The sequence below is a fragment of the Spermophilus citellus genome, assembly GCF_964194105.1.
Source record: "Spermophilus citellus genome assembly, chromosome: 17".
Lineage (NCBI taxonomy): Eukaryota > Metazoa > Chordata > Mammalia > Rodentia > Sciuridae > Spermophilus > Spermophilus citellus.
The window spans coordinates 27,619,459-27,647,151 of NC_138199.1; the positions used below are offsets into that span (position 1 = coordinate 27,619,459).

At 51.3% G+C, this 27,693-nt stretch overlaps 1 protein-coding gene across 3 annotated transcripts in view; it reads right to left on the minus strand.

Annotated features, from left to right (window-relative positions):
* Window positions 1-4,375: 4,375 nt before the first annotated feature.
* SGSM2 (small G protein signaling modulator 2) overlaps window positions 4,376-27,693 on the minus strand; it is a 41,854-nt gene continuing 18,536 nt past the window's right edge. Inside the window, exons 3-24 of one of the 3 annotated variants that reach the window (XM_081272069.1) lie at window positions 24,034-24,196; window positions 23,563-23,724; window positions 23,220-23,287; window positions 22,990-23,135; window positions 22,556-22,690; window positions 21,919-22,043; window positions 21,496-21,563; window positions 20,947-21,107; window positions 20,674-20,800; window positions 20,171-20,305; window positions 14,762-14,915; window positions 13,401-13,465; window positions 13,173-13,318; window positions 12,556-12,684; window positions 12,102-12,284; window positions 8,599-8,982; window positions 8,207-8,331; window positions 7,696-7,778; window positions 7,435-7,544; window positions 6,915-7,011; window positions 6,149-6,316; window positions 4,376-5,928 (exon numbers count right to left, since the gene is read on the minus strand). In XM_081272069.1, coding sequence (XP_081128195.1) covers window positions 5,840-5,928; window positions 6,149-6,316; window positions 6,915-7,011; window positions 7,435-7,544; window positions 7,696-7,778; window positions 8,207-8,331; window positions 8,599-8,982; window positions 12,102-12,284; window positions 12,556-12,684; window positions 13,173-13,318; window positions 13,401-13,465; window positions 14,762-14,915; window positions 20,171-20,305; window positions 20,674-20,800; window positions 20,947-21,107; window positions 21,496-21,563; window positions 21,919-22,043; window positions 22,556-22,690; window positions 22,990-23,135; window positions 23,220-23,287; window positions 23,563-23,724; window positions 24,034-24,196 — 3,023 coding nt within the window. In that variant the 3' untranslated portion in view covers window positions 4,376-5,839. Of the gene's footprint in view, window positions 5,929-6,148; window positions 6,317-6,914; window positions 7,012-7,434; window positions 7,545-7,695; window positions 7,779-8,206; window positions 8,332-8,598; window positions 8,983-12,101; window positions 12,285-12,555; window positions 12,685-13,172; window positions 13,319-13,400; window positions 13,466-14,761; window positions 14,916-18,870; window positions 19,006-20,170; window positions 20,306-20,673; window positions 20,801-20,946; window positions 21,108-21,495; window positions 21,564-21,918; window positions 22,044-22,555; window positions 22,691-22,989; window positions 23,136-23,219; window positions 23,288-23,562; window positions 23,725-24,033; window positions 24,197-27,693 lie in introns of all 3 variants that reach the window. The other 2 variants (XM_081272068.1, XM_081272070.1) reach the window with 2 other exon arrangements.

A 27,693-nucleotide genomic window follows, 5' to 3' on the forward strand; every position in this document is an offset into this window, starting at 1 on the left:
ACACACTCAGTTACATGCACGTGTGCACATTCAGCTCCCCACTGGACACACTCACTGATGGCCTTTTGGTTGATGGGGGGAGGGGGGAGGAAGTGAGTGTCCCTAGGTGTGAAGTTTGCATTGATGGGGTGCTGGGCAGGCAGGAGAACCAGGAAGGGAGAACTTAGGACCCTTGGAAGTGCCCTGCCTGCTGGCACTGAGGAGGCCAGCAAAGGTCTTGAATAGATTCTCCCTGGAAATAAAGACTTCTTAGATGCTCTAAGAATCCTTCCAGTTCCTTCCTGGTCTTAGAGCCCTCCCAGGGGACTTTCCTTATTTTCATTTGACTCCTGGGGTGGGGAAGGTGGATGGCCTAGGACCAGGTCCCCACTGGGACCTGTGGGAGGACTGTGGTACTCACCCTACCCAAACTCAGCAATCCTGCCCCACAGGCTGGCTTCCCCCCTGCCCCTGAAGCCACCTCCGTACTGACACCCTAGCTCCAGGGGGGCAGCTTTACTGTTATTGTGACAGTGGGAAGAACAGAGGTTGGTGCCTGCACATTCAGAGCACTTTGGTGACACCCGCACCCATCCCCATGCTCACCTCTCCCAACGTCCTGAGGCCAGTTCCAGAGTTCAAACTTGTGTTGGCCAGTTGCCCTTGGGCCTGCACAGATACCTCATCATCTACCTGCCCTTCCCCAACCCCCCAGCAGTGGGGGCCTCCAAATCTAGTGCCGAATGACTATGTCCAGATTGGTGACAATGGGTGTTGTTGCTGTTGTTTTGTTGTTTGTGAACGCTGTGATGCCGTGTGCCCAAGTGGACAGCCACCTCCCAGCCCTTCCTTGGGCGTCTCCCTTCTGAACTGTTAGGACCACATCTGTCCTCACCCTGTGGGACCGCCTGGCCCTTCCCTCCCTAGCCCTTCCAGCCTGGGACACACACACATACACACACATCTTACCTCTCATGCGTGTTTTACCTTTTGATGATGTTCAGAGTGGCTCACTGGCTGGGAGTCTTTACCTCGGGGAGAGGGGGAGGATGGTTCCTTGGGGGGCCAAAGAAAGGCAGCAAATGCCTGGAGAGTAGTTGGGTCCCCATAACCCCTGCTCTCTGGGAACAGCTGCTTCTCCCCCCCCATCCCAGGGTCCCACCCCCAAACCCCAAAGAGGTGGCCCTTGTTTACAGTGAGGACTCGGTCACTGTGTCTCCGTTTCCTGAAATATAAACTGTAGCGACCCCAGACTGTAGAGATTTTTATGTGTTTGGATACATCTGCTGTGTGGGAAAAAACAAAAAACTACAAAAACCCTAATTTTGTACATATTGTATTTTTACTATTGAATTGTATTCTAGTGGCTGTTCATGCTCCAAGACTTTAGGTATTGAGACATGAATACTATCCATGTAATAAGCACTTGCCTGGAGTAAAACATAAAACTGAAATAAACCTGCACTGAAACCTGAGATTGGAGCTGCCAACTTGCAGCATCTGGGTCATTTTATTGCAAAAGGAAATGGGCCTGTGGGGAAAGAGATCCAGCAAGGACCTTACCTTGGGATATTTGGGGGACACATATGGACAATATTAGAGAAAGAATTGGGATCTCCATTCTGATCCCTGTGCTCTGAGCTCCAAGGCTGTAGTTCTGGTCTTACTAATATTTTTGCAAAGCTTTATACTTCCTTAAATCATTTTTGCAAACATTATCTTGTTTCATCTTCTAACAGCCAAGAGCTAGCCCATTTGGGCAGATAAGGAAACAGGTTTGAGGTGGCTGAGTGACTTTTTGAGGTCACACAGTTGTCTGGGACATTGTGGGAGCTTTTTATACAGGCAGGGCCTGCCAGGGGATTACTAGGAAGGCAGAGAGGACTGCCCTGGGATCTGGGTGCATAGGCTTTGGGGTTGTAGTCATGACAACTCCCCTGGGGAATCCATAAAGCTGTCCTTTCAGGGAAGGGAATAGGCAAGGGAAGAGATTGGACATTGGGGCCAAGGGGTCCTGTACCCAGTTGTCCTAGAAAACCAAAGTCCCTATAGCTACATCTTTTCTCCCCAGCTTGCCATGTGGCAGGCTGACAGTAGCAAGTGGTGGTAGTGACTTGAGGTCAGGGAGCAGTCAGTTGGGCCTGGGTGTATATCAGGCCCCTTTTTCCAGTGCCAGCAGGGGGAACTGACTCTGCTGCTCTTCTGGAATGGGTGTGGTGGAGGGTTTACCCTTATGGGGGCCACAAATGTCTAGAAGTCCTGCTCTCTGAAGGAAAAGGGCCAATATCAAGAAAAGCCTCCATTGTGGTAAGGTGGCACATGCCTGTAATTCTAGCAACTCAGGAATCTGAGGTAGGAGATGACAAGTTCAAGGCCAACCTCAGCAATTCAGAGATACCCGCAATAACTTAGTGAAACCCTGTCTGAAAATTAAAATTTAAAAAAACTAGGAATGTAGCTCAGTGGCAAAGTGCTCCTGAGGTTGGTCCCCAGTACCAAGAAACCCAGTCCCCACCACCACAAACATGTCAGCCTTTTTCACTTGTGAGATGTGGGCTCCCTCTGCTGGTAGCTTGAGGAAGAGTTGGGTCACAGTCATTGGCCAACCAAGTGCTACTTCTGGGAGGGACTTGGGTAAGGATTAACTTTCATGAGTGCTCACTCAGTCCTGGCACTGACTGGGAACACAAAGACTCTGTCCTAGAAATGATGACCTACGATCATCTGAGGGCGGAAACAGGCAGCAGTTCCCAGCCCTCCTGTACTCAGAAAATAGCAGGAGCCTGCAGAGACAGGCCTGTGGTCAGGGTAATTAATGGACAATGAAAAAAAAATTATGAATCCAGTTGTTTCGTTTACGAGCTCTTGCTCTGTAGGAGAGGAGGACTCACTTTCTGAGGAATGTCCCATGATGGTGTTTTTAGAGCCCACTGTGCTTCAGACATTTATTTACTTATTGTATTTAACCCAGTGGCATGTTATGTCCCTAGCCCTTTTAGTTTTTATTTTGAGAAAAGGACTCACCAAGTTGCTCAGGACCTTGCTAAATTGCTAAGGCTGGCCTTGAACTTGCCATCACCCTGCCTCAGAGTCGCGGAGATTACAGGTGTGAGACACCATGCCCAGAAGAACTATCATTTTGCTTGTGATTCCTTCTAGTGCCAGAAGCCCAGCCAGCAGTCTGGGTGAAATGAATAGGCAAGATGGGAGGAAAGGAGCCAAGCCACTCCCAGGCTACTTTACTCAGTCCTTTGGTGGATTCATTTCAAGTGGTCACAGCAGAAAGAATTCTGATTCCAGACTATGGAGCTAGCTGGGGGCGGGGAGTGTTTCCCTGAGGAGCTTATCAACTCCCCTGACCCCAGAGATGCCCATGTCAACTGTTTTTGTGGTACTGGGTATTGAACCCAGGGATGTCCTACCACTGACAGACATCCTCGGTTCTTTTTATTTATTTATTTTAATGCTTATTTTTGTAGTTGTAGATGGCCAGAATGCCTTTATTTTATTTATTTTATTTTTATATGGTGCCGAGGATCGAACCTAGTGCCTCACGCATGTTAGGCAAGCGCTCTGCCACTGGGCTACAGCTCCAACCCGTTCTTTTTATTATGAGATAGGGTCTTACTAAATTGCTGAGGCTATCCTCAAACTTATGATATTCCTACCTCAGCCTCCTGAGTCCCTGGAATTACAGGTGAGCGCCACCACACCTGGCTCTGTGTCAACTGGTTTCTTTTTCTGGGCATCTCTGGCATATTTTCTAATAGCTGGGACCAGCCTGCTAGAGTCATGGGCTGGGATTTTTAGCTGAATGAGTTAGCAACAGGCCCTAAAAACCATCAAGTCAGTGTCCTCTATACCTAGAAAACACAATAAGTGACTTGAGCCCTCTGCCCGGCACCACTTGATGATGTGACCCACAGTACTCTGGGTTAGGGGAAGGGCAGGAGAAGAGGTGACCTGTAATTATAGCCAGGACCTGTTAATACAGCCAGGCCCTTTCTGTATCTCAGTAGGATTTGGGCCCTCCTGCCACTCCCTCCAGGGCCCATCCTGACCCAGGCATCTCAAAGTGTCACAAGGGCAGGAGGGAGGGACTAGGATGCTCTTGTGATTCCCAGTCGGCTCCAGCTCCTCAGTGCAGCATGTCAGGAGGGCAGGCAGCTGGGGGCAAGGGGTTGGAGAGGTCACTGGTCAACCTGAGATGGGACCGTGACTCTGAGGCGAGGCCCTCCAGCTAGCCAAGTACTTAGGTCTGACCATTTCCTCCAACTTCCTGACCAGCTCATGCAGCAGTGGCCCCCTTTACTTTTTCAATCATAGAGCATACAGAATTCCCAATGCATCATTAGTGTCTGGTGTCAGTCCCAAAGGCAGTCCTCAGAGCCTCAAGTGTTGCCAAATGCTGTATTTATTGGTTGGTTACACTGAAGAGTATAGTTTCTGAGCCAAAAACATATATACTCCGCTCTCCACAAAACCACTGAGTCACTAAGGCAGGCACACAATGGCCACCATGCTTGGTGGAGGCCAAGGACTCACAGACAGGGATGGGCAGTGGGGTGGGCTGGCCCCCAAACAGGCCATGCAGTGCCCAGGACAGGGGTGGGCTGGGAAGGCTGGGCTGGTTGCGGAATAGCTGCTGGGCTCTTTCTCATGATTCCCAAATGTGGGATGTCTGCATACCTTGGTGACTCTTGGGTAGGCCCCAAACCCAGATATGTCCTCCAGGACAAGGCCTAGCATGAGCTGAGTGGAAGGGGCTGTGGGGTTGACAGAGCAAGCAGCATGCCTAAGTCTCAGGTCAGGAGCCACACCCTTCCTGGCACCCCTGCAAGTGCAGCTCCTCTCAGGGACTTCTGGATCCCTAGGCCTCTCAGCATCCTGAGAAGCCTATGGAAATCAGAGTGGGCCTTGCTTTTCACCAAGCACCCCCCATATCCCTTAGCCCCAGGGACTCAGCAGATTCCCGGGACAGGCAACAAGCTGCTCCTAAGCTCAGGACTGTCCCTGAGAAGAAGCTGTGACAGGACTGCCTCCCTATAAAATCACCTGGGGTTCCTCTGGAGAGCTAGTGATCCAGCTGTGCTCCAGATCATCCAACTAACAAGAATGTTACTTCCACAGTTTCAGGGATATATCTAATACATAAAGAAAGGACAGGGAGGTAAGAGTGACACTGTACAGACACACATAGGTGACCTGTACAGTAGGGAGAGCACTTGAGTTCACCTCAGGTGGCCAGAAGTGGTGGCAGTGCTGCTAAGGTGGGTTTCTCCCACCCAGGACCCACATCTGACTGCCCTAGAATCTTGGGAGAGGGCCTGGAAGGCAGCTTAGGTCTCCTGTCTCCAGGACACATGCCCTAAAAGGCAGCTAGAACAGGGACTGCAAAGGGGCTATCAGGAGAGAGAACACACAGAGCCCCATTGTCCCCTGCAACTCTTGACAGGTGGGGCCCAGGCCACTATATAGTCCCTGCTAGCTCTAGAGGGCCCCAGGTTGATTCAAGAGAGGCATTGGGGGACAGTCCAGGCTGAGGCTGCAGGTGGCAGTGGGGCTATTCCTAGTTGTTTAAGAGGAGAACAGAGTAGGTGTGCCCCAAGGCAGCTGCTCCGTGAGGCCAACCCCTCCCATCCCATCCCTGATCTGAGGGCAGCCTGGCGCTGACTAGCCCTGCAGGGCCAGCACAGCCTGGAGTCGGATCCAGGCTCACAATCACTTTGTTAGGAACACAGCTGTGCAGGCAGGGACAGCTGGGGGTTGGAGCAATCGGCTGTAATGCCCCTGCACCTCTCCCTGCTGGAGCCCGGGGGCCTGGTGCCCAGGCTCTCCATGCAGCCCCTGGCTACAGCCCTCATTTGTTCTCTATGAGCATCTGCACCTTGTGGACGAGGTCCCGGGCAATCCGCAGGATCTCCTGGGCATCATGATGCTCAGCCCGCTCTAGGGGAAACATAGATAATTGTGGGGAGCCCTGGAGAGGAGGTATAGGCTGGGAAGAGCCCTGAGGCAGAATACCCTTTCCACCTGCTGGGCTCTTGACTACCTGCCTATGGGGAAAGGACCCTGGTATTCTTGAGAACCCTCCAACTTTGCCCAGGACAGGAGTGGAGGCCCCCACGCCCCTGCTGGGGTTAGCCAGGATGACTGGGCCAGCTCATACCATTGAAGAACTTGATGATGTCAGTGAAGTCCATGTTGTTGTCACGGATGATCTCTCGGTAGGCCTCCACCAGGGCCAGGGCGATGAACAGCACAAAATGCTCCGATGAGATGTGCCTGGCTGCCCAGATCACCTCCCACACAGCAAACACATCCTCATACAGCAGCTCTAGGAACAGAAAAGGGCTGGTGCTCATCAGGCATAGGGCTTGGGCTAAGGCAAAGCCTGACTGCCCACAGGCCCCTAGATGGAGCCAGGTGGGAGTCAGAGCTCCACAGCCAAAGTCCTGGGATTCTCTGCAATACACACTACAGGGTTCAAGAATGGCCCAAGGCACACTGGGTTCCTGCAGACTCCACATCAGCACTTCATTTCAGGGCAACTCTACCTTTGATGCTCAGGAAGATTTGGTTTGGAAAAAAGCTCTGAAAACCATCACCTTTTAGGAGGGTGACTATAAACCCTGACTGTGTTATAGAATCACTTTGTGCACTTATAAAATCACATATGCTGAGCTGGAGTGTGGCTCAGCAGTGGAAAGCCTGCTTGGCATGCACAAGGCCTTGGGTGATCCCCAGAGACAAAACCAAAACCCACACATACCCAGCCAGCCTCAATAGTCTGGGGCTGGGCCAGGGAAGGGGCCCTAGTAATTTCTCAAAGCTCCCTATGTGGTGCCAAAGTAGAGTTAGAAGACCATTGACTTGGGGAAGATGAATCTCCCACTGCCCCTGACTCCAGCCCAATGATCCAACCCGCTTCTTACCTCTCTTAAAATCCAGCAGAAACCAGCGGTAACAGAAGTAGAAGTGGGTGTAGTCTCCGTTCTGATGCATCAGCTCAAACAGCTCAGAGTCCAGGATCTCATAGGAGAAGAGGGAGACTGATTCCATGCTGTCTCTCTGCTATACCTACCCAGGGAGGCCTGGGCTCCCAGCCCCAGTCTTCAGCCTCTATGTTGTTCTGTGCCAGCCCATCCTCACCCTCTTCCCTTGAGGTCTCCTTAGTGGGGGTTGCCCCACTGTCTTCTCTGGGCTGTATTATTTTGAGATTACAGTGTCTGGGTGTTGGATTTTACCATCAACCATACTACTCACCAGAACTTACAAGCATGCACACACCTTGAATCCTCCCCAGATTGTAATGTGGACAACAATGGTTTTGAAAACAAAAGAAGTTAAGCTTCTATCTAAAAGACATTTCTGTAATGCTCCTGATTTCCCTTTGGCTGACAGAATAGCCCAGCACTGCCTAGTCACAGGCCCACGGGTGGCTGCAGACCTCACCTGGATGAGGGAGCGCATGTTGGCAAAGTGAGTGTCCATGGCGCCCCCATTGGGGAAGTTCAGGCTCATCCTCCTCATGAGGTGACTGAAGCAGCTGTAGGCCAGCTGATCTGAGGAGAGATGTGGAGGCAGCAGGGCAGTACACCCAGAAAACATGCAGGCTGACATTCCCCCCTCCCAGATCTAGCCATCTTTTCCTTTCTCCAGTTTGTTAGCCCAAACCCAACTTCATTTGGAGGATTCACATACCCCATCTCTCACCATTGTCAAGGATAACCAGGAGAGGTGCCAGCAGATCACACATGCCCTGCACATAGCCCACGTCCAGGTGCTCCCACACATAGCTGAAATGCCAGGGGTGATCACTGTGGCTGTGCCCCATCCTTCCCTCCCTTGGGGGGTCCCTAGGGAGTTGGCCCCTAGACCAGCCATAAGTCAGACTTTCCATGACTGTGAAGCACTTTCTGTGTGGGAGACAATGGGGAACTGCCCTTGGCCCCTGTTCCTGAGGTACTTAGGAAAAGAGACAAAAAGCCATCACAACTTGGCATGTGGGGCAGGGGAACAAAGACAGGTAAAGCTTCCTGAAGAAGTATGGCCAAAGTAGGGATCTCAAGGACCTCTCGGAATGCAGAGGGTTAGGGTAAGGGGCATTGCAGGGAATGTTCCAAATAGAGGGCCCGGTGTGACCCCAGTGCAGATCAGGAGAGGAGAAATACTCAGCACAACTGGAAGTACCCACCCCCCCTCCCGCCCTGTCCCATAATGGCACCTGCACATGATGTCTCTGAGCCGCTCGAGGTTGGGGGTTGTGAAATACCAGTAGTTCCGGTCACATCTCTGCACGTCCTTGTCTATGCGGTGTAGATTTAAGGCCACGGTGTCCAATAATTCTATCTGGAAGAGTGGTCAGCTCTCAGGGCTGAGGCTGACCAGTCCCTCCCAGGTTGGGGATACAATATGGTACCCAAAGAAATGCAGTCAAACAGGGAACCCAGGGAGCTCTGAGAATAGAGTCCCTAGGGATGCACTGAGTTGGGCTCAATGCTCCCTTCCAGACAGTTAGGGCACCCTGCCCTCCACCCTGCAACCTGTCCTCAAGTGTTGGGGTGCTGGGAGGGCCCGAGGTCAGCTGAGAATGATGCCTGAAGAACATTCACGTACAGTGTAGGCTGTAGCACACACAGCTGTGAGCTCTCCGGCTGCCTCCAGCTCACTGGCCTGTGAAACCTTTTCTTGGCTGGGATCCTGAGGCTCAGAGAAAATGTGGCCTGCAGGTGCTGGCCCATCAGAACCTTCTTCTCCACCACCGTCCTCTTCAAAGCCCACACTCTGGCCCTCATCTAGGCTGGACTGGATGCCTGATGCCACAGAGTAATTGCGGGAGGACGGCAGCCCTGAGTCAGGAGAATCAAACTCCACTGACTGCTGCTGCTCCACCACGGCTGTGCCTGGAGTCCCAATTCCTGGCTCCTGCTCAGGCTTTGGTCTGGAATCTTCGGGGCACTGAGGCCCTGGGGGCTCCAGATCATCCACAGAGATAAACACCTGGTGGAAGTGAAGATGGTGGCTCCTACCTGCACTCCAGGACCTTCCCATAGATCCTGCCTCTGGATGGAGCCCGCATGGAGAATTCTCTTCATACCCCTACTTCTACCCACAGCCCTTAACATTGCTAGGGAGTGGCTTCTGGCCCAGATAACCAGGTAGAATAAGGGTCTGAACAAAGGAAGTCACCTTCTTCAGCCCTCTCCAGCCCCTGCACACGTGAATGCTCTAGGCCTTCCTGCAGCTGTTGCAGGGAAGACATGGGAGCAGAGGCCTGGATGCTCAACAGCCAACTGGAGTTAAGTGACATTCAACAAATGCCTGAGCCTGACGTGGTGGTGCACGCCTGTAATCCCAGTGGTTCGGAAGCTGAGATAGGAGGATCATGAGTTCAAAGCCAGCCTCAGCAAAAGCAAGGCACTAAGCAACTCAATGAGATCCTATCTCTAAATAAAATACAAAATAGGGCTAGGGATGAGGCTCAGTGGTTGAGTGCCCCTGAGTTCAGCCCCAGTACCCTCTCTCCCCCCGCAAAAAAATGCCTGAAGGCAGGAGCCCAGGAGAGCTGTTCCAGTGTCTTGGTATAGCTGCTGTGGGGAGGGCAGGCTGGAGGTTTGAGGTAAAGCAAGTTCGTTCTTATTTTCAGTACTCAATATTTAGCAGGAAAAAAGGAAACTTCTGTAGCAGGTATCTACTCAGTTATGTTGGCCTTCAGATAAGCTTCAGAGAGCTAAGAAGTAGAAGGAAACATGTTCTACTGCCTGGAAGCAGTACACCACTCTGGCTGAGTCACAGGGAAATAGACTGTTTTTGTTTTTTCTCTGTTGGGAAAGGGATGCTAAAAGTAGTTTTCACTCTAGGTAAGAAGTCTGAAGTATCAGATAATATCACAATTCTAAGACAATTAAGAACTCCAGAATATTGCCAGCAAGGAAGGGTAATAATACTTCTGTGAGTGAGGCAACTGTACCTCAGTTGTACAGGCTAAGGTTTTTAGGAAAAACCAAAGCCACAGAGACAGAGAAAATATATTTATAAATAGGGAAATAGGAATGAAGTATATGGAAAACAGAGTATATCTTATTAGTTTTCTTCCTTTCTTTCACTGGGGATTGAACCCAGGGCACTTTACCAGTCTTTTTAATTTCCTTTTTTTTTTTTTTTTAGTTGTATGTGGACTCAATGCCTTTGTTTTTTATGTGGTTCTAGGATCAAACCCAGTGCCTCATACTTGCGAGGCAAATATTCTACCACTGAGCTACAACTCCAGGCACCACCCCCAGCCCTTTTTTTTATATTTTCCTAGAGACAGGGTCTTGCTGACTTGTTAAGTGCCTCTCTAATTTGCTGAGACTAGCTTTGAATTCGCGTTTCTCCTACCTCAGCCTCTGGAGCCACTGGGATTATAGGTGTGCACCATGGTGCCCAGCTATTTTTTTTCTCTCTCCTTTTTTTAAAAAAAAAAAAAAACTTACTTTTATTTTATTTATTTATTTTTATGTGGTGCTGAGGATGGAACCCAATGACTCATGGGTGCTGGGCAAGCACTTTACCCCTGAGCTACAACCCCAGCCAGCGCCCAGCTATTTTTAATCTTGAGACAGGGTCTAACTAAATTGCTGAGACTGACCTTGAATTTGCCATCCTCCTGCCATGGGCTCCCAAGCTGCTGGGATTATAGACATGTGCCACTGTGCCCTGCTAGTTATATGTACATACTGCTCCAGTTTATATTGTCTGTAAGGGTCCCAGGTATGCTGGTACACACCAGTAATCCCAGCAACTCAGGAGGCTGAGACAGGAGGATTGCAAGTTCGTGACCAGCCTTAGCAATTCGGTGAGGCCCTAAGCAACTTAGTGAGACTCTGTCTCAATAAATACATACATACATACATACATAAAGAAAAAGAGTAGAGCTGGGGATATAGCTCAGTTGATAGAGTGCTTGCCTTTCATGCATAAGGCCCTAGGTTCAATCCCCAGCACCACAAAAAAATAAAAAATAAAATAAAAAGAGCTGGGGATGTAGCTCAGTGATAAAGTACCCCTCTGGGTGCAATCCCCAGTACCATAATAATAATAATAATAATAATGTATTTAGTAAAGAGGCAATTTTAAAGAAAAAACAAGTTAATAAAAGTGTCTTTGAGGGCTGGGGATGTGGCCCAAGGGGTAGCGCGCTCGCCTAGCATGCGTGCAGCCCGGGTTCGATCCTCAGCACCACATACAAAGATGTTGTGTCCGCCGATAACTAAAAAATAAATATTAAAAAAAAATTCTCTCTCTCTCTCTCTCTTAAAAAAAAAAAAAGTGTCTTTGAAAGAGAAATTTATCAGCTTTGGTTGGGCCAAGCAGCTATTGTTCCATTGTCTTTTTCTTTCTCTTTCTCATGCTGTGTATGTGTGTGTGTGTGTGTGTTTTGCTGGTACCCAGGGACTCACGTATGCTAGGCAAGTGATCTACCACTAAGCAATACCCCCAGACTCATGACCCTAGTTTAGAACTTGCTGTTCTAAAGGAAGAGTTACCACCAGTGCTCTGAACTAGCTCTGCATGGGCAATTCTACAAGACAATAAAACATCACAGGGAAGGGAAGATCTTGTCAGTGGATACCAGTGGGATTGCTCTAAGTGCTCCCCTGTCTTCTGGCCAGCAACTCTGGGTGAAGCCTCTGCAGTCAGAAGCATTACGAGCACAGTGGAGGAATGGAGACCAGAGATGGGAAGTTCTTGCCTGGATACTCTGCTGTCATGAGGAGTGGATCCAGACCTGGAACCCAGGGGTACCTGTTGCTAGGCTTGAGTTCTTTCAACAAGGAGGGAAAGCTTCTTCCCTAAATCCCAACAAACCCATCTTTCCTTACTAGTCTGTTGAAACAGAACAAACACAAAAGTTCATCTCATTTTATCCTCATGGCACTCAGCATCCAGAGAGTTGGCAGCAGAGCGGCAGGTAACCCTTTTCTCAAAGAAAACAAGACACAGACATATTAAACCTTCTTCCTAGGGCTCTGCTGCCAGGATTAGAAGCTGTGCGGTGCAGGACTCCTGAGTATCAAATGCTGATGCCCCCCCCCCCCCCGCCCTGGCCCCCCCACCCCTGGGGCCATCTGGCTCACGTCGTTGCTGATGGTGGAGTCTCGGTGGATGAGGCGCTGCACATGGCTGTCGATGCTGCTGCCTGAGGAGAACTTGGTGAGCGTGGCTGGGTGAGCTTCCCGCTCCCGCTGCCTCACCACCACCTCACAGGCCTTCCATTCCGCCAACACCTGCTGGTACCTTGCTGCCACCGCTGTGTCTACCTGTGCTCAGACCACACCATGAATATGCAGGGAGGGTGTACCAGGGCCTCGTCCTTAGGGGCTGGGCACACTGGACCTTTGGCCCTGAGTTACAGAGGTCAGAAACTAGAGTAGGATCTTGGGTGAGGTCATTGGGGCCATGCTACTACCACCTTCCTCTGTAATGTTTCTTCTGGCTGGGAAGGGGCTGAGGCTTCTAAGGCCCCCTCCCTGGAGGCCCTTGGCCCAGCCCCCCACCTCCCTACACCCCATGAAAATGGGTTCCTCTTACCTGCTCCATCTCCTTTTTGCTCATACCAAATTTATAGTGGCCAAGGAGGAAGGGCCAGACGTCCTTGCGGATCTCATGTTCCACACCTCCGTAGTACACCTGCCTTAGCAGCTCCAGCTCCTTATAGTTCTAAGGGGCCCAGGGGTAAAGACTATGTGGCTCCCACAGTCACAGTGCTCCAGCTGGTTGAGCCCAATCCCATGGAGTGGGGGGCCAAGGCAATGGCCTTCAGTCATTCAGCTTAAGGATGGCCTTGTCCTCCTGTGCCCCAGGTTACAAGTGGATGAGATCTAATTCACCCTCCTTCCTTACAGGGCAGGAAATGGAGCCCAGAGGGAGGTGGCGATCAGCCTGAGGTCACAGAGCAATATGGAAGCAGAACAGATTCTCAGCCTAGTTCTTTCCCACATGGACCCACAGACCCAGCTGTATGTGATTCCACTATGACACAGTTACTCCATGGCCATCAATCCTGGCCTGTCAACCCCACGCCAAACACATTTTCCCCGAATGCCCATTTAGTCTATAAAAACTGCTCCCAGATCCGACAGCTATGCACAACTACTGCCCACTCCAGCCCTCTACCTGGCCTCTGGCTGCAGAGCCCCAGTTTATACCTTTTTGTCCTTCTGATACTTGCTCCACACATCCTTGGTGAGGCCTCCCAAGGCCCCTGGGGGTCGATCAGGTGGGATAATGTTGTGATGCACCAGTGCTGACAGGTGGGTCCGTACCGTGGACAGGTGGCGGCAGTAGGCCAGCCCTGCAGTGGGGAGCAGGAGACTGTACCAGAAGTGCATCCCCACCCCCTGATCCCTCACAGTCCCATCTCACCACACACTCACAGCCATAGAAGGCCCGGGACACGATCTGCCTCTTCATGCTCTCACACAGCAGCCTGAGGGGCAACCTGTGGAAACAACCTGGTTCAGAGGCCCAGGGCTGTGGCCTGAGGTGGAGGAAGGATGAGAAGGGAAGATATTCTGGCCTAGGAGGCAGGCAAGGTCCTTAGAATGGCACAGGGAGCGGCACAGCAGCATGTCAACAGTTCCCTGTCCCTGCCAGTCAACATCAACTTTGCTGCCAGGGATGGGGGACACCAGCCCCCAACCACCTAGCAATCTTGGGCAACTAATTTCCCCTTAGTGAATCTTGGTTTCCGCATGTGAAAATGAAGAGACTCACCTTAGGGCATAAGGAGTAGCAGTAAAAAAACATGAAGTAACAATTTAGAGGAAAGCACCCAGCCAGTGGCCCTACAAAAAGGCTATTTGCATATTGCTCTTACACATGGCAGGTGCTCAGAGACTTGTTGAGTGTCCTCAGACATATAGCCTGACAGTAGGGTCTATGCGCACACTAGGAAGGGGAGCTCACAAGTGTTGGGCACCTACTTTGTGTAGGCACATGCCTGGCATTCACTTACTTAGTCTTCACCAGTGCTGTAGGAAGCAGGCAATGTTATCTCCATTTTATGAGTGAAGAAACTGAGGTTTAAAAATGTAGAGGCTAGAGCGCTAGCCTAGCACACGTGAAGTTCAATCCCCAGCACCACATCAAAAAACTAAATAAACCAAATGAAGGTACTGTATCCATCTACAACTCAAAATGTCTTTAAAAAAAATGTAGAGGAGAGCCGGGGATAGCTCTGTTGGTAAAGTGCTTGCCTTGCATGCACGAGGCCCTGGGTTCAATTCCCAGCACACACACACACACAAAAGAAAAAAAATTGTAGGAGTGTTGGGGTTGGTAGAGCACTTGCCTAGCATGTGTGAGGCACTGGTTTGATCCTCCACACCACATAAAAACAAATAAATAAATAAAATAAAGGTACTGTGTCCATCTACAATTAAAACAATTTCTAAAAATATTTGTTTTTTAGTTTTAGGTGGACACAATATCTTTATTTTATTTTTATATGGTACTGAGGACTTAACCCAGTGCCTCATGCATGCTAGGCGAGCACTCTGCCACTGAGCAACAACCCTAGTCCCTAAAAAAATATATATATATTTTTAAAAATGTAGGGGCTCAGAGAGACCCAGCAACTTGCTGAAGTCACCTGTATATCACAAGTGAAATTTGAATTCAGGTTTGTCCAACTCTAGAGACAACCCTTGTCATGCAAGTGACAGCCTCTGAGGACGGAGGGACACATATGAACAGACATGCTAACAGGAAGCTGATCTGGGCCCTGCCCACTCACCGGTCTGGGACACAGCTGCAGTGACTGGGGGTTGCATATGGGGAGCTGTTGGAGGAGCAGGAGAGGCAAGAGGAGCGCTGGCTGCACAGGGGTTCTAGGTGCCAGGCTGTCAGGCTGGGCCCAAAGCCTTGCATCTCGATCATGTCACCAGCATCTGAGGGCAGGAAGGGGCATGGTCAGCAGCTGGAAGGCCTCCTCCCCCAAGCACCCTGGGGTATGCCCACCTCTGTACCCAGAGCTGCAGCATAAAGTCACCCGTTGGTGGAAAAATCACAGAGGTGGTTGCTGCCTGGTGCAGAGCCCAGAGATGGAATTGGTGGAAGAGGGCACTTGACACTTCTCAGCCTTCACTAAACCCAGAGAGGTTGTCTTTCATGTGTGATAAAATACTTGGACTGAGTCAGGGGTGATTTGCTTACCTACCTCTGTCTCACTACCAGCAAACTCTTGCTTTTCTAGAGGGAGGGGAAGGAAAGAGAAGGAACAGCCAAGACCTGCTGAGCTCTCTGAAATGCTACCAGTTAGCCTGACCTCTAGGGGCTTGGCTTGATTCTCTAGAGTAAAACTCTGAGATGCCCAAGAAGTGCTTGGAACACCTCAATCTGTGACCCTGCCCAGACAGGGGAGTCTCTAGTGACTAAAGCCCCTGAGGGTCCCTGAGCTACTTGTCCACAGGCCTCACTCTTTGAGGGATTTTAGATCTGGTAGCCAATAGCTAAGTAGGAACAGTGCTCCCTGCCAAGGCTGGACACTTTGAAGCCTAAATGGACTTCACTAGATATGGCGGCTCCGCTCAGCTAAGCTGGAAGGGAGGGCGGAATTCCGAAGGCTGTCAGGGACTCTGGCATCCAATGCAGAAGTCACAGACAAATGTACCCAGGTACAGCCTCCTAAGATGACTCCTTGGATATGTCTACACAATGCAGATGGAACTTTCTCAGCCAGCCCTGCTGGTCTAAATCAGAACCCAAGACCCTTGAGAGTTTCCAGGACCCAAGTAGGGCACGGCACTGCTCAGGGGGGATACTGATAGGTCCAGGAACCACAGAGATGAAGCACAGTGAGGGCAGGAAATGAAAGGACCCAGAGGTGATACCACAAGGGAGGGAGAGAGCAGAACAGAGTGAAGAAGAACAAGGAGAGAGAGCTGTGTGTGCTGAGGACACCGTTTCTTTCGGCTGTGGCTTTCTTGGTGAATCTAGTGCGGTCCTGGCCCACCATGGACTGGAGCAGGCCTAGGCCTGGTTTTTCTGGGACTCAGACCCCAGCTCTGGGTGTGCCTTATAAGGAGGGCTGAGCTGATCCTTCTCCAGGCCCCTCAGGGATTGCCTTGCCTTGGCCCCCCCCACCCAAGATCCATGGCAGGTATTTGTGTAGATATCTGGCTCTTCAGCTCCAACAGGAGGCAAATTAAGGAGGCAAATTGGTGGGGTGGGGGCTGCGGCTCTGGGAGTGAGGGATTGCAAGCCATGCCCGAGATTCTAGGAAGAAAAGAGGGAAGGGGCAAAGTGCAGGTGGGGAGGGACAGGAGCCCAGGTCATGCTCCTGCAGCGAGAGAGAGGCCAATCCTGGGAGGAGCCAAGGTAAGAGTTGGCCCAGCTGGACAGGCAGCAGGCAGCAGGCGGGCAGGCAGGGAGGGTGACAGGTGCAGAGGGTGGAGGGTGGGCACACGGGGAAACCAAAGCTCATGCCCAGAAAGCAGGGCCCAACCAAGGCAGGTCTCCTGGGTCAATGCTCTTCACCTTAATTCTCCAGGAAGGAGCTGAACCAGCCAGCACTGACTGAGCATGGCATCTGAACAACCCAGTGCAGACAGCTGGAGCTCTGGAGTGACTGGGTGAGGGGCAGCAGGCTGGATGGGGGGTCTGCTGGGTTAGCTTTGACTCTGACTCTCTCCTCTGAGCATGAGGAAAGTGTAAAGCAAACAATCAGGGTGGGTGAACCCCACAGCCCCTAAGACTCCGAGTGAAAGGTGCCTGGCCTGGAGCAGAATTAGAGTGAACAGCATCTCTGCTCGTTCGGGGAGGCAGCAGGGAAAGGAGGGAGAGGAGGGGGAGGAGGAGATCTGGACACCCCGCCACTTGAATCACATGCACAAGTCAAGCATGTTGCAGGCCTCAAAAGCAACGGCTAGCAGAATGGACTCAACAGTGTTGTCATTATGGACTGGAGTGGAAGTGGGGGCTCCCGTCCCCTATCCCCTCTCCCCCAACCACTGACAGATTCTGCTCTCATACCTCCTCCCCTTTCCCAAGTATTGGGGGCCTCAGGACTGCATCCTGGGTTGTCGAGCCCCTGAGTTCTACAAGAGAATGCCCAGACAAATCCCAGGTCCTCTGGGTCTAAAGTCTCTGATCCCAGAAGCCTCAGCCTTAAGACTGGTCAGGAATGACTTTTCTTTCTTTCTCTCTCTTTTTTTTTTTCTTTCACTAGGATTGAATCCAGGGTAATTTTAGCAGTGAGCTATTTAATTTTTTAATTTTTTATTTTGAGACAGGGTCTTGCAGTTGCTGGGACTGGTCTCAAACTTTAGATGCTCCTGCCTCAGCCTCCCAAGTGGTTGGGATTTCAGGCAAGCACTACCATGCCCGGCAGGGATGGCTTCTCTATTACCAAGCTGCCAAGACAAGGGTTCTTTGAGACCTACAGCCTCCAGCCTCTAGCCTGACTGCCAGTTCATGGGATAACAAGGTCCCTCTCAAAGCTTAACCTTCCTACTCAAATTCAGTTAACCCGTAAATAAGCATCAGTGCCAAGTCCAAGTTTGCAAGGAAACAGATGGCAGGCATGTATATAGGCAGTAAGTTAGAATATTCCTACCTGGGCCTGGCCTACAGACTTTTGTTGGAAGGTCTGGGAGGGAGGGCCGGCCGCAGGGCAGGATGTGGCAGGAAGAGAAGCAGCTGGCAGGGTTAGCTAAGGGGGTGCTAAGTGTGGGTTAAACCACAGACCTGGCTCTCCTGGGATGGTGGCATATTATGGCTTAGTAGCCGGGCTAAGGAATAGAGTTCCTTAGCAGAACTTTATGGAAACATAAGGCGAGTATTACATATTCTTAAGACTCCCCCTTTTGGGGCAGGGAAAGCAATTAATTCTGGCATGAAATGGTTAGGGATAGAGAAGTTTGCTAATCTTCGAGAGAGCTGGCTCAGCCCCTTCTGATCAGCCTTTCCTTAAGAGTCCCTTCCTAACCCTCACAACACTCCTGGCTGACAACTCTCCAAAAAGAGTGGGATTCCCTCTCTACCAAACCAGCTCTGTGCTAAGACAGACAGTGTGGGTAGGGGAACACTGAGGGACTGCAGGCACTGTGTTGTATTATTCCCATTGAAGGGGACCTCTTCAATCATGAACTCTAAGGTCTGAGAGGATGGGACACACCTGTCTGAAATCTCTGGCACACCACGTGGCATAGATGAAGAAACCGAGCTTTGAGATGATGAGGTACAGAAAGCCAGCGGCATATCTGGGGCAGGAATTTATGTTGCCATGTCCTAAGTCTATGTCCCTTCCTAGACATCCTGCTGCAGATATTTCTAGATTTCATGCTAAAGTACCAGGCCATACCTGCTGGAGCCTGCAGGCCTGCTGGGAAAACAGAGCCCTACGGTCTCTTCCCAAAGTAGCCCCTGACCTGTCTGACCCCATCCCTGCCCCAGGAAGGGTCTGGTACCCCTATCCTGTTTCTATTAAGCCAGGAGTTAAAAGCACAGGACTGAGGCTGCCTTTCCCAATCAGCAGGAGGAAAGGAAAGAGACCACTATCTGGTGCTTGCCAGCAGAAATACTAGGTGCAAGAAGGGGCTCAGGGAGCCATTCAGCCCCCCAAGAGGCAATCAGATAGTCAGCCTTTCCCTTCAGAGGCTCATCTTCCCTCTCAGCATGAAGCCTCCTCCTTATATTCAGAACTATTCACTCTATTATGTCCCTCTTTTTGCCAGCACCTGTATAGCTTCCTTGCATCCTTATCTGCCTCCTGATGGAAGGGAACCACCCTGGGTTAAGTCCCCTAATGCCAACACTGCTGTTTGAGCCCTGTGGTGGGTGGCAGGTGGGCCCAGGGGGTGGGGTGGAGGATGAGGTGGGTCAGGGACGGGGAGGGATAAAAACCTTTCATCGGATTGGGAGCTGTGAGGTTCCGCGAGCAGATCATTGAGAGCATCGAGTGCAGTTTATCCTCCTCTTCCTCATCATCGTCCACCGAGGCCGCGCGGCTGGCCGCTAGGTGGTGGTAGTTAATAGTGACTGCTCAAAGAGAATAGCGAGAGAGGCAGAGGCATGAGGACCCTAGTCCCTGGGTCAGTGGGACCAACTCCTTCCTTGAGGTGAGTGGCATGGAGCTGGGATCACCTTGAACCTGCAGGGCATAGAAGATGGGCGTGGGGGGTAGCCTGAGAGCCCTCTGATGAATACTTAGGAGAGTATAGAAGGCAAGGGGCTGGGCGGCAGTTACAGAGTCCTACTCTTCGAAGGGGCTCTTTCTAGAAAAAACAGAAGAGAGAGAACTGGTGTGTATGTGTGTGTGTGTGTGTGAGAGAGAGAGAGAGAGAGAGAGAGAGAGAGAGGGAGGGAGGAAAGAGTGAAGGAGAGAGGGAGGGAGAAATATAGGAACTATTTGGGATAGGTTGGCAACTTAGGAGCTCGCCAGCCCTGGCCAAGGTGGACAGGACTACTGGCAGATGGTCATGGTCATTCTTCAGCTCTCATTATGGTCAGACTGAATTGAATCTGAAATTTACCCCAAACTCCCATAGACTCAACCTTTTCCTTCTCCAAGGGTTTTCCCAGAGCCGCCTTGCCCTTGAGAAGCCCGAGTCCCTCAGCTGAGCTTCAGCTCTGTTGCCCTGGCTTGCCTTTGGGGAATTAGGGGTTCTTAAAGTGAAGTTTCGAACATTGGGAAATGCCATCAACTGAAGAGAGGAAGGAGAGACTGAAGAATCTAAACTAAACAACAACCTGAGATTAAATGCCAGGTTTGCAAACACATTCAGGCAAAAAGATGTCTCCTTGTCAGGCCATCTGGGAGGGAAGGGGGATTCTCCTCACCTTGTGCCTTCCAAACTTTTGGGGATTATTGGTGCTGTGGCTACATGTATGCTGTTTGGGTCATCTGCCCTCCAATACTGAGACAACTTATTGACAACTTTTTGGTACCAATTAAGAAATTTAGGGAGTAGGTGGTCTGGTGGGCAGTAGATACTCTGGGCTGGTAAATTCTCTGACCTTATCTACGTGAACCGTGAGTCTCAACAAGAGAAAACTATGGGTCGAAGCAGCAGAAAGGGAAGTTTGGTGTTGGTAGATACTCAGAGATAGGCCCCTTAGGCCGAGGGGTGTCTGACAAAGGCAGGCAGGACCTATGAGGGCCCAGCTACCTTTGGGCCCCCAGCCCTCAACATCCAAATCTCACCCTCTTCAGAAGCAACCCCAACCTCAGTCAGAGCTCCTCTTGTCAAATGGTGGCTTGAAGAGAGCTCCGGCTCTAGGGGAGTTGGTGAACAACTTGCTTTGTCCAAAAGAAGCGCAAGTCCCATGCCCAGGCTGCCTTGTGGAGGTCAAGAGGCAGGTGGAAGAGAAATGGAGAGTTTTCTACCTTCTATTTCTAGTCCCTTCATATTTTCCCCCCCTGGGGTAGAGCATGAAAGGTGACTAAGAATATTGTGCATGACACTTGGATCTCCTGAGCCAAGAGTCTTGGGGAAAGAAACAGGTGGGGAAGACTGCTAGGAAGAGAGGTGAGCTCTCAGGAGATGATCTGCAGGTGAAAGGTCCAGGAGAGAGGCCAGTAATGACCTCATCTTAATCTGGTCTGGTCAGGGGACCCTGCCTGACATTCTCTTGGGTGATAGAGTGTTATCTACCTCCCTGAGCATCTTTCTGTCCTCCTCCACTAAGGAAGCTTGGGACACTCACTGTGCTCGTGCCTATGCCCAGGGTAGATGATCCGGAACACGTAGTCTGTGGCCCGCCCCATGCCCAGCTCCTCCACATCCACGGGTCGCATGCTGCTGCGTTTCCGCAGCTTGGGGAACACCTTGCCCTGTGGAGAGAGGGGGTGGTCAGCCTTTCCAGGGCAGAGCCCTACCAGGGTCTGGCCTAAGAACTCCCGAGTAGGGAAAGAAAGGGCGGTGGCCAGAGAGCCACCCATACAGCCCTGCACCCAGAGACTCCCATTCCCTGTGGTACCTTCCCCTGCTGGGTCCACAGCGGGGGCTCAAGCTGTCCTCGAGGCAGCAGCCCATTCTCCAGACAGGACAGAAAGGACAGCAGGTGTCCTCCCTGTGGGAAGTGCAGTGGTGGTCTCTGGATGCCGTCCTGGCTCACCAGCACAAGTGTGCCACCGCTCTCTGGGGGTTAATGTGGACAAGTGAGCTGGAGCCCTCCTTGGATATCCCACTCAACCGTTACCATAGCCCTGTAAGCCAAGTGCCCTAGACTGGGTAGTAGAACAGTCAGGCTGGAATGTGGCCTAGGAGCCTCATTAATAGGGACAGCAGGAGGGCCAGGGATAGAGCTCAGTGGCAGAGTATATGCTTAGCACACACAAGGCCCTGGGATTTGATCCCTAGCACCACAAAAACAAAACAAAACAAAAACAAACCAACCAACCAAAAAACAAAAAAAAACAGTGACAAGGAGAGGGAAACAGGAAGTCTGACAGGCCCCACGCTCAGCATACAATTGAGAGAAGGTGTCTCTGCCCTCCCACCCCTGTGCTGGGACAAGCAGACTCACTTTGTTGATGGCAGTGAATACAGACGATCTGACTGAAGGGCACCACCAGGGCATAGTCCCAGTAAACACTAGAAAGGAACCAGATTGATGTCACTGTGTCCCAAGATCTATTATTCTCCCTTCCTTGTCAGCTGGCCCCAATACCTCTTGAAACTACCCTGAAGATAGGATGACCACAGCGGAGAAGTAACCTCAGTCAGTCATGTCCCTCTGAGCCCCATGCTGTCCTCATGGCACAGGGCCCATCAGTCTCCACTGCCTAGAGCTGGGCTCAGTCCCAGAGAGCTTGACAATCACTCCAGGTGGCCTCTCTCTACCATGTGTGGCTCTGGGATAGCAGTGAGGCCTGCCTCCAGGAGCAGTCTGGGTCTTTCCACACCCCACTCCCTTCCCTGGCTCCTGGGAGAAGTGCCAAAGCCCCACCTCTTTTCCAGCTCAGTGTCCCCCAGAGTCCCGTTCATGAGCTGGTTGGGGGTCCACTTCAAAGTTAGGCTCTCTGCAGACTGGTGTAGAGAGAGGTAGCCAGGGACAGCCTCCATGTCCTCCTTCTATAGGGAGGAGACACAGCAGAAGACAGAGACAGTGAGGGGCTGGGAGGTGCCCCAGGATTGCCCATGGAAATGAACTCCAGGTGGGAGCAGGGTAGGCCAGGCCAGGCCAGTCATGGGGTTCTGACTGGGCTGGAGCAAGGGAGAACAAGAGCCATCTGGCCATCTCCTCTTCCTGGCTGGCCTGGTGCCATTGGCTCTGTCACGTTAGCCTCCTGGATGCCAGGTGTGTCCTGAGCCAGCCACACCCAAGCTGAGCATTCATCCTGCCTTCTGGCTGCCATTCCTACCCCTGGATGGCCTGGCTCTCTATCAGCCAGAGCAGATGCCACCTGGCTCCTGCCAATTTCAGGCTGGACATGAGTCATATGAAACAGTGAGGTGGGGGTGGGGCTATGTTACTCTTTCTCTCAGGTCAAGCTCCTTAGGAAAAGAAAAAAACTGTGGCTGGAAGCTTTCAGTTCCAGGGCCTTCGGAAGAGGGAAACTGAGGGTGGCATCAAGCTTTCCTACCGGCTGCACCAGCACGTTGTTCTTGCCGTAGAGCAGTCGTGTTCTTGAGTTCTGGTGCAGGGACTCCACATACTCGCGGGCACAGGTGGCTAGCCTGTCCTGTGAGGCACTGCCACTAGAATGTCGCTTCCGGATCTGACAGGAAAGCCATGGCTCATCCCTGGCCTCAGGAAATCAGCCACAGGACTTGAGAACCCTCAGGCTTCCATGACAACCCTTTCTTGTTGACCCCAGGCCTTCTTGCCCCCCCCAGTTTATTTTCAGCCACCCTCTCATTTCCAGCCAAGAACTGGCACAGGTTTGTGGCATTTTTTGCAAGTGGGGAGAAGGCTCTCTAGGAGTGGCTACTACCTGGGGAGCCAGATTCCCCTCCCTCTAGTCTCATGAACATAGCCTGAATAAGTGAGCAAGGGGATGGGGAAAGGGACACCCACCCCCAGGGCAGGGCGCTTTGCAGGAGAATCCTGGCGACTAGGGGGACCCCGGATACGGTGCCTCTGAACTAGCTCATCAGCAGAGGGGTCAGTCCAATAGTGATCAGCCGTCTTGAGCTTTGTGTATTCCAAGGCACAGGGTCCCACTGTGGAGATAGGGATGTTAGTTTGAGAAACTAGAACTGCCCCTTACCCATGCCCCACAAAGGCCTATAAGCTCTCAGGCTCACCTAGAAGAGAGGCCAGGATGGGGCCAAACACAGGGTCTGCCAGTAATGCTTCCTTCTCGTAGTACTTGCTGCCAGCAGGAGGGAGATAGGGTGATTGTCAGTGCCCTTGGACCTGGTCCAGGGTGGTGAAGCTCACCAGGGAGGGGACAATCCCCACAATGTCAGATTCATGTCAATCACCAAGGAAAGTCTATAGGATGGACTTTTGCAGGGTACCTGGTATGGTCTATGCTTTTGGAGTACTTAAAGGGGAGCTGGAGGCATGACTATAGGCTATCCTGACCGTTAAGCAAGGAGAGGCACAGGGTTGAGGAGGGAGCTAATTGGGGAATGGGGCAGTCACCTGCAGTTCTCCACCAGGTACTGCACAACCCTGTCCAGAACTTTCTCCATGAGTGCTGTGCGTACCCAAATGTGCTTCAAGGCCTGTGGGCTGAGGACCGGGGCCTTCCCACCAGCTGGGCCCTGTTTCCGCAGGGCCTCCTGGCCACCTCCTGAGGGTCTCCTGCAATGAGGAGGAGGAGGACTTCAGAAGTATAAGAGCTTGGGGGTAAACCACAGGTCTGTGGCACTAGGAGTGAGAACTGGTGCCACAAGATGGGAGACCAGAGAGTTCCTGAGCAGGAACAGGGAGTCAAAGGGCACTGAGCCCTTTGCAAGCTTAATTATCACCCACAGGCTGATCCCTCACCCAACAGGTCCTGTAAGAGATGGGCCAGGAAGCCAGCCTCTAGGTGGGTTTTCCTGGGAGGTAGCAGATGGCCAACTGGAAAGAGCAGAAGAGAGGGCCAGGAAAGGCTGGCATGGGGCTTACCTGCCCTCTACTTGTTGTTGCAGCTCCTGTACCTTGTGGCAAATCTCCCCAGCCACAGGGCACGTTTTCCCCACCTTGGTGAACAGAGCTGCCATCTTGTCACTGCGCAGGAAGCCAGCAGCACGGCGTCTCAGTTGATGCAGGAGGCAAGCCTCCACAGCACCTGGGCCACAAAGAAAAACAGCACCTGAGTCTGGGCAAGAGAAGGGATATTCCTGTCTCCCATGCCTATGGAAAGGCAGGGGCAAGGGCAACTGATGAAACTAGGGGCAAGCCAGGAGGTACCCTGACCACCTCCTAACCCTCCCCGTCCTTCTGCCCTTGTCTAGGGTGGACCTGCAATAGCCAAACCTTTCCCTCACCTGGTGTGTGCATGGCTCCTGTATCAAGTATCACTCCTGGGGGACTGTGAGGACCATAGCTACCCACCGGGTTTGGCATGAATGGCTGTACCCAACCATGAGGGCAAGCAGGGATAGCACCTACAGGACAGGGATACAGAGAGCACACGGCCCGGCCGCCCTCCTAGAGAGCATGGTGATGTGGTTGCTAAGGAACGAGGCATTGGAGGAGCTGCAATATTAATGAAGCCACTGCAGAGATCGGACCTGACAGCAGCCCCTGGATTATTGATGAGCTCAGCAGCTAGAGAGAGAGAGAGAGAGAGAGAGAGAGAGAGAGAGAGAGAGAGATTTCTCTTTTCAACACTGGGAGGGCTTTCCTTCGTTCATTCATATTTTTAGGGGCTAAACTTAAAAATCGCTTTATCTGGATCCTGCTTACCACAGAGAGACCCTGCAGGAAGGAAAGGAGGTCTTGGTGGAAGGAACTGCGCTGGGCAGACACAGAGTAAAAACATTAGTTTGTGTGGGATTGGGGTGGGCTTGACCAGTACTGAGGCCAGGCTGAGTGAGCTGTGCTGGCGACAAGATCTGAACTTGGTGCGGCCACTTGCTGCTTCTGTGAAACCTGGGTAAGTGACTTGATACTCTCAGCCTCAGTTTTATCATCTGTGAAGTTGAGAAAGCTTCTTGGGACAAGTATGAGATGTCACATGAGATGGAACATGAGAAACCCCTTGCACAGGGTCTGACTTTTGAGAGCCATCGGATACACGTCACCTTACCTTCTCTGTTCAGGGACTCTTTCATGGCCAACCTGTAAAAGCCAGGTATGGCAGGACCTGGGTGCATCAGAGAAAAGATCACAGCCTGCCCCAGAGGCAGATGGAGGTCCTGCTCTCTTGAAAATGAGGGAACCGAGGGTCAAATTTATTCTGACTAACATGGTTAGGTTATGGAACCTGGACTTCAAGAAAGAATTACTGAAAGGAAAAAAAAAAAAAAGAATTTCTGACAACTCTCATCTGTTTTCTGCCTTTGTTTTGGATAACTGACAAGCAGTCACTGCTGTCCTATAAAAGGAGTTTGGCCTTCTCTTGGACTGAAGTCAAGGAGAGACTGAGTCCCTGTGGCCTCCTACAGCCAGCTCAGTGAGAGAATCCAGGGGAGGGGGAACAGGGAGGCTCCCTCTTCTGAAGCTCATCCCTGCTCTGGCCTTAGAGGGCTTTGTTTTACAAGGTGCTGCCTGTCCTCCACAGTGTGGTCAACCACCTACACACATGTGTATGGAGACAGAGCTATATGCACTTATCATGTGTTTATAGGGCATCAGAGAGATCTTTGGCATAAGTGTCCACATGTTCTTCACTGTGATCAGTCCCCTGGTCCCTGGAGGTCTTATGTGTCCCTAGGATATATAGGTAAGTGACTTCTGGGTCCCAGTCTCTTGATCCTGATGCAGGAAGGTGGTGATATTCCCCTGGGTTGTACTCCTCATCTAGGAGAGAGAAGTCACACTGAACAGAGCCAGAGTGGCAGCAGGTGGCACTAGTCCTGCAGGATATCATGTGCTTCAGTGATATGTCTAATTGCAGGGATAATGAGTCATTAGCCTTCCCACCTTCCCCAGGCAACTGCAAATGCAGGCAGGCCAGGGCGCTGGGGACCTGCTAGGCCTCACTTCTCTTCTCAGCCAGCCTCCCAGCTCTGAGAGAGGAGGCTTTCCTCAGAGAGTATTGCAACAAGGGAATACTGTCCAGTGATCACCCCTAAGTTTCTTCCATGAAATCTAGGCAATGTGCCAGGCCTGTCTAGGGAAGGAGAAATCTGCACCCTCAACTTTCCAAACAAAGCAAATGACCCCTTAGGCCAGATATTCTCTATCTAGTTCCATGTGCTCCTTGGTTGGTGATTGTTGAAAACAGTTGCCCTTCACCATTCTCACAGCAGTGCGCCCGAAAATCAGCAAACGTGATGAAAAATGTCATGTGTACAGTGTGTAGGCAAAATTAATAACATTGATGATGATAATAACAATAGAGAATCCCTATCGCAGGGGGTTTACAGACGGGTTTCTTGGACTCCACAGACATCCTGAAATTGTATAGAATCTGTATAAAAGTTGTTGTGCTCTAGAATGCGTAGGGAGTGCTTTTTTTTTGAGGTGATGGGGATTGAATCCGGGGCCGTGTGCATGCTGACTTTTAGCTCCCTTAAAAGTGGGTACCTGACCCCAGAAAGATTAAGAACCCCTGCTCTAACACTTGAGTTGGGCAGAAATCCAAAATTCCTACATAACCATACACACGCTCTCTCTAATACACAGTGAATACAACAATCACAATTGCCCACAGAACCATGGGCAATAACAAGCAGCTCTGTTCTGAACTTCCTCCTGAGGAAAGGCCTTTCACCGACAGAACAGGGGAATGTCAAGTACTCTTCCCATGGGAAGTTTAACTGAAGGCCCATGCTTATCTCCTCCCTTCAGGGAGAGCCCAGGGCACCAAGCAGGGGAACTCTAGGGCATTTCTCCTTTCTGCCCTGGTTCTGCCACCATGGTCCTGGCTCCCAGTGTGGAGGCCATGCTGGAGATGTCCATAGAACAAGACACCAAGTTGGCTGAGCCTATCCACCTGCTAGCTGAGCCATCTGGGTCCTTGGCACCAAGCTCCAAAGGCTTCAGGGCTCCAATCCCAGTGGGTCTTGGTACTACCCACAGCCACTCTGGATGCATTACAAGGTAACAGCCTGACATCATTTACCTCATTTCATATGAGAAAGATTTTTCATTGTTAATAAAAAAAATCAATACTAGTTGGGGTGGAAAGGCTTGGGCAAATGAATCAAAATAGAGAGACATGACTTAACAAGCATGATACTCTTAACTGCCGACCCTGATCTTCTGGTGGCCTTTAGAGTTTGGGCCTGATGAGACCAGGGTGACTTCTCCACTGTCATCCATTCCATCCCACTAACAAGAAGATTCAGAACTAACTACAGTTTTGAGTAGGCAGAATCATAACCAAATTTAATTTCAGCACCTTGCTATGAACACCTCCCACCCTCCACTGAAAGGTCTGATGCCATCTTCCCAGGGAAAGGCTGGGAACCATAGGCCCAGATTAGCCCTAGCCTCTTCAGTCCCCCTCAAGCCCATAAAGGTATGGAGTTTAACAAATACTATCTGGGGCTAGAGATCACAGGTGCTAGTGGAATTCTATAGGGCCCTACCCTCCGTCCCCTTACATGCTTATTTAACCATTCCAAGGATACCACTATAGAGGGAGACACTGGGGAGACAGAGATAAAGGGAAGT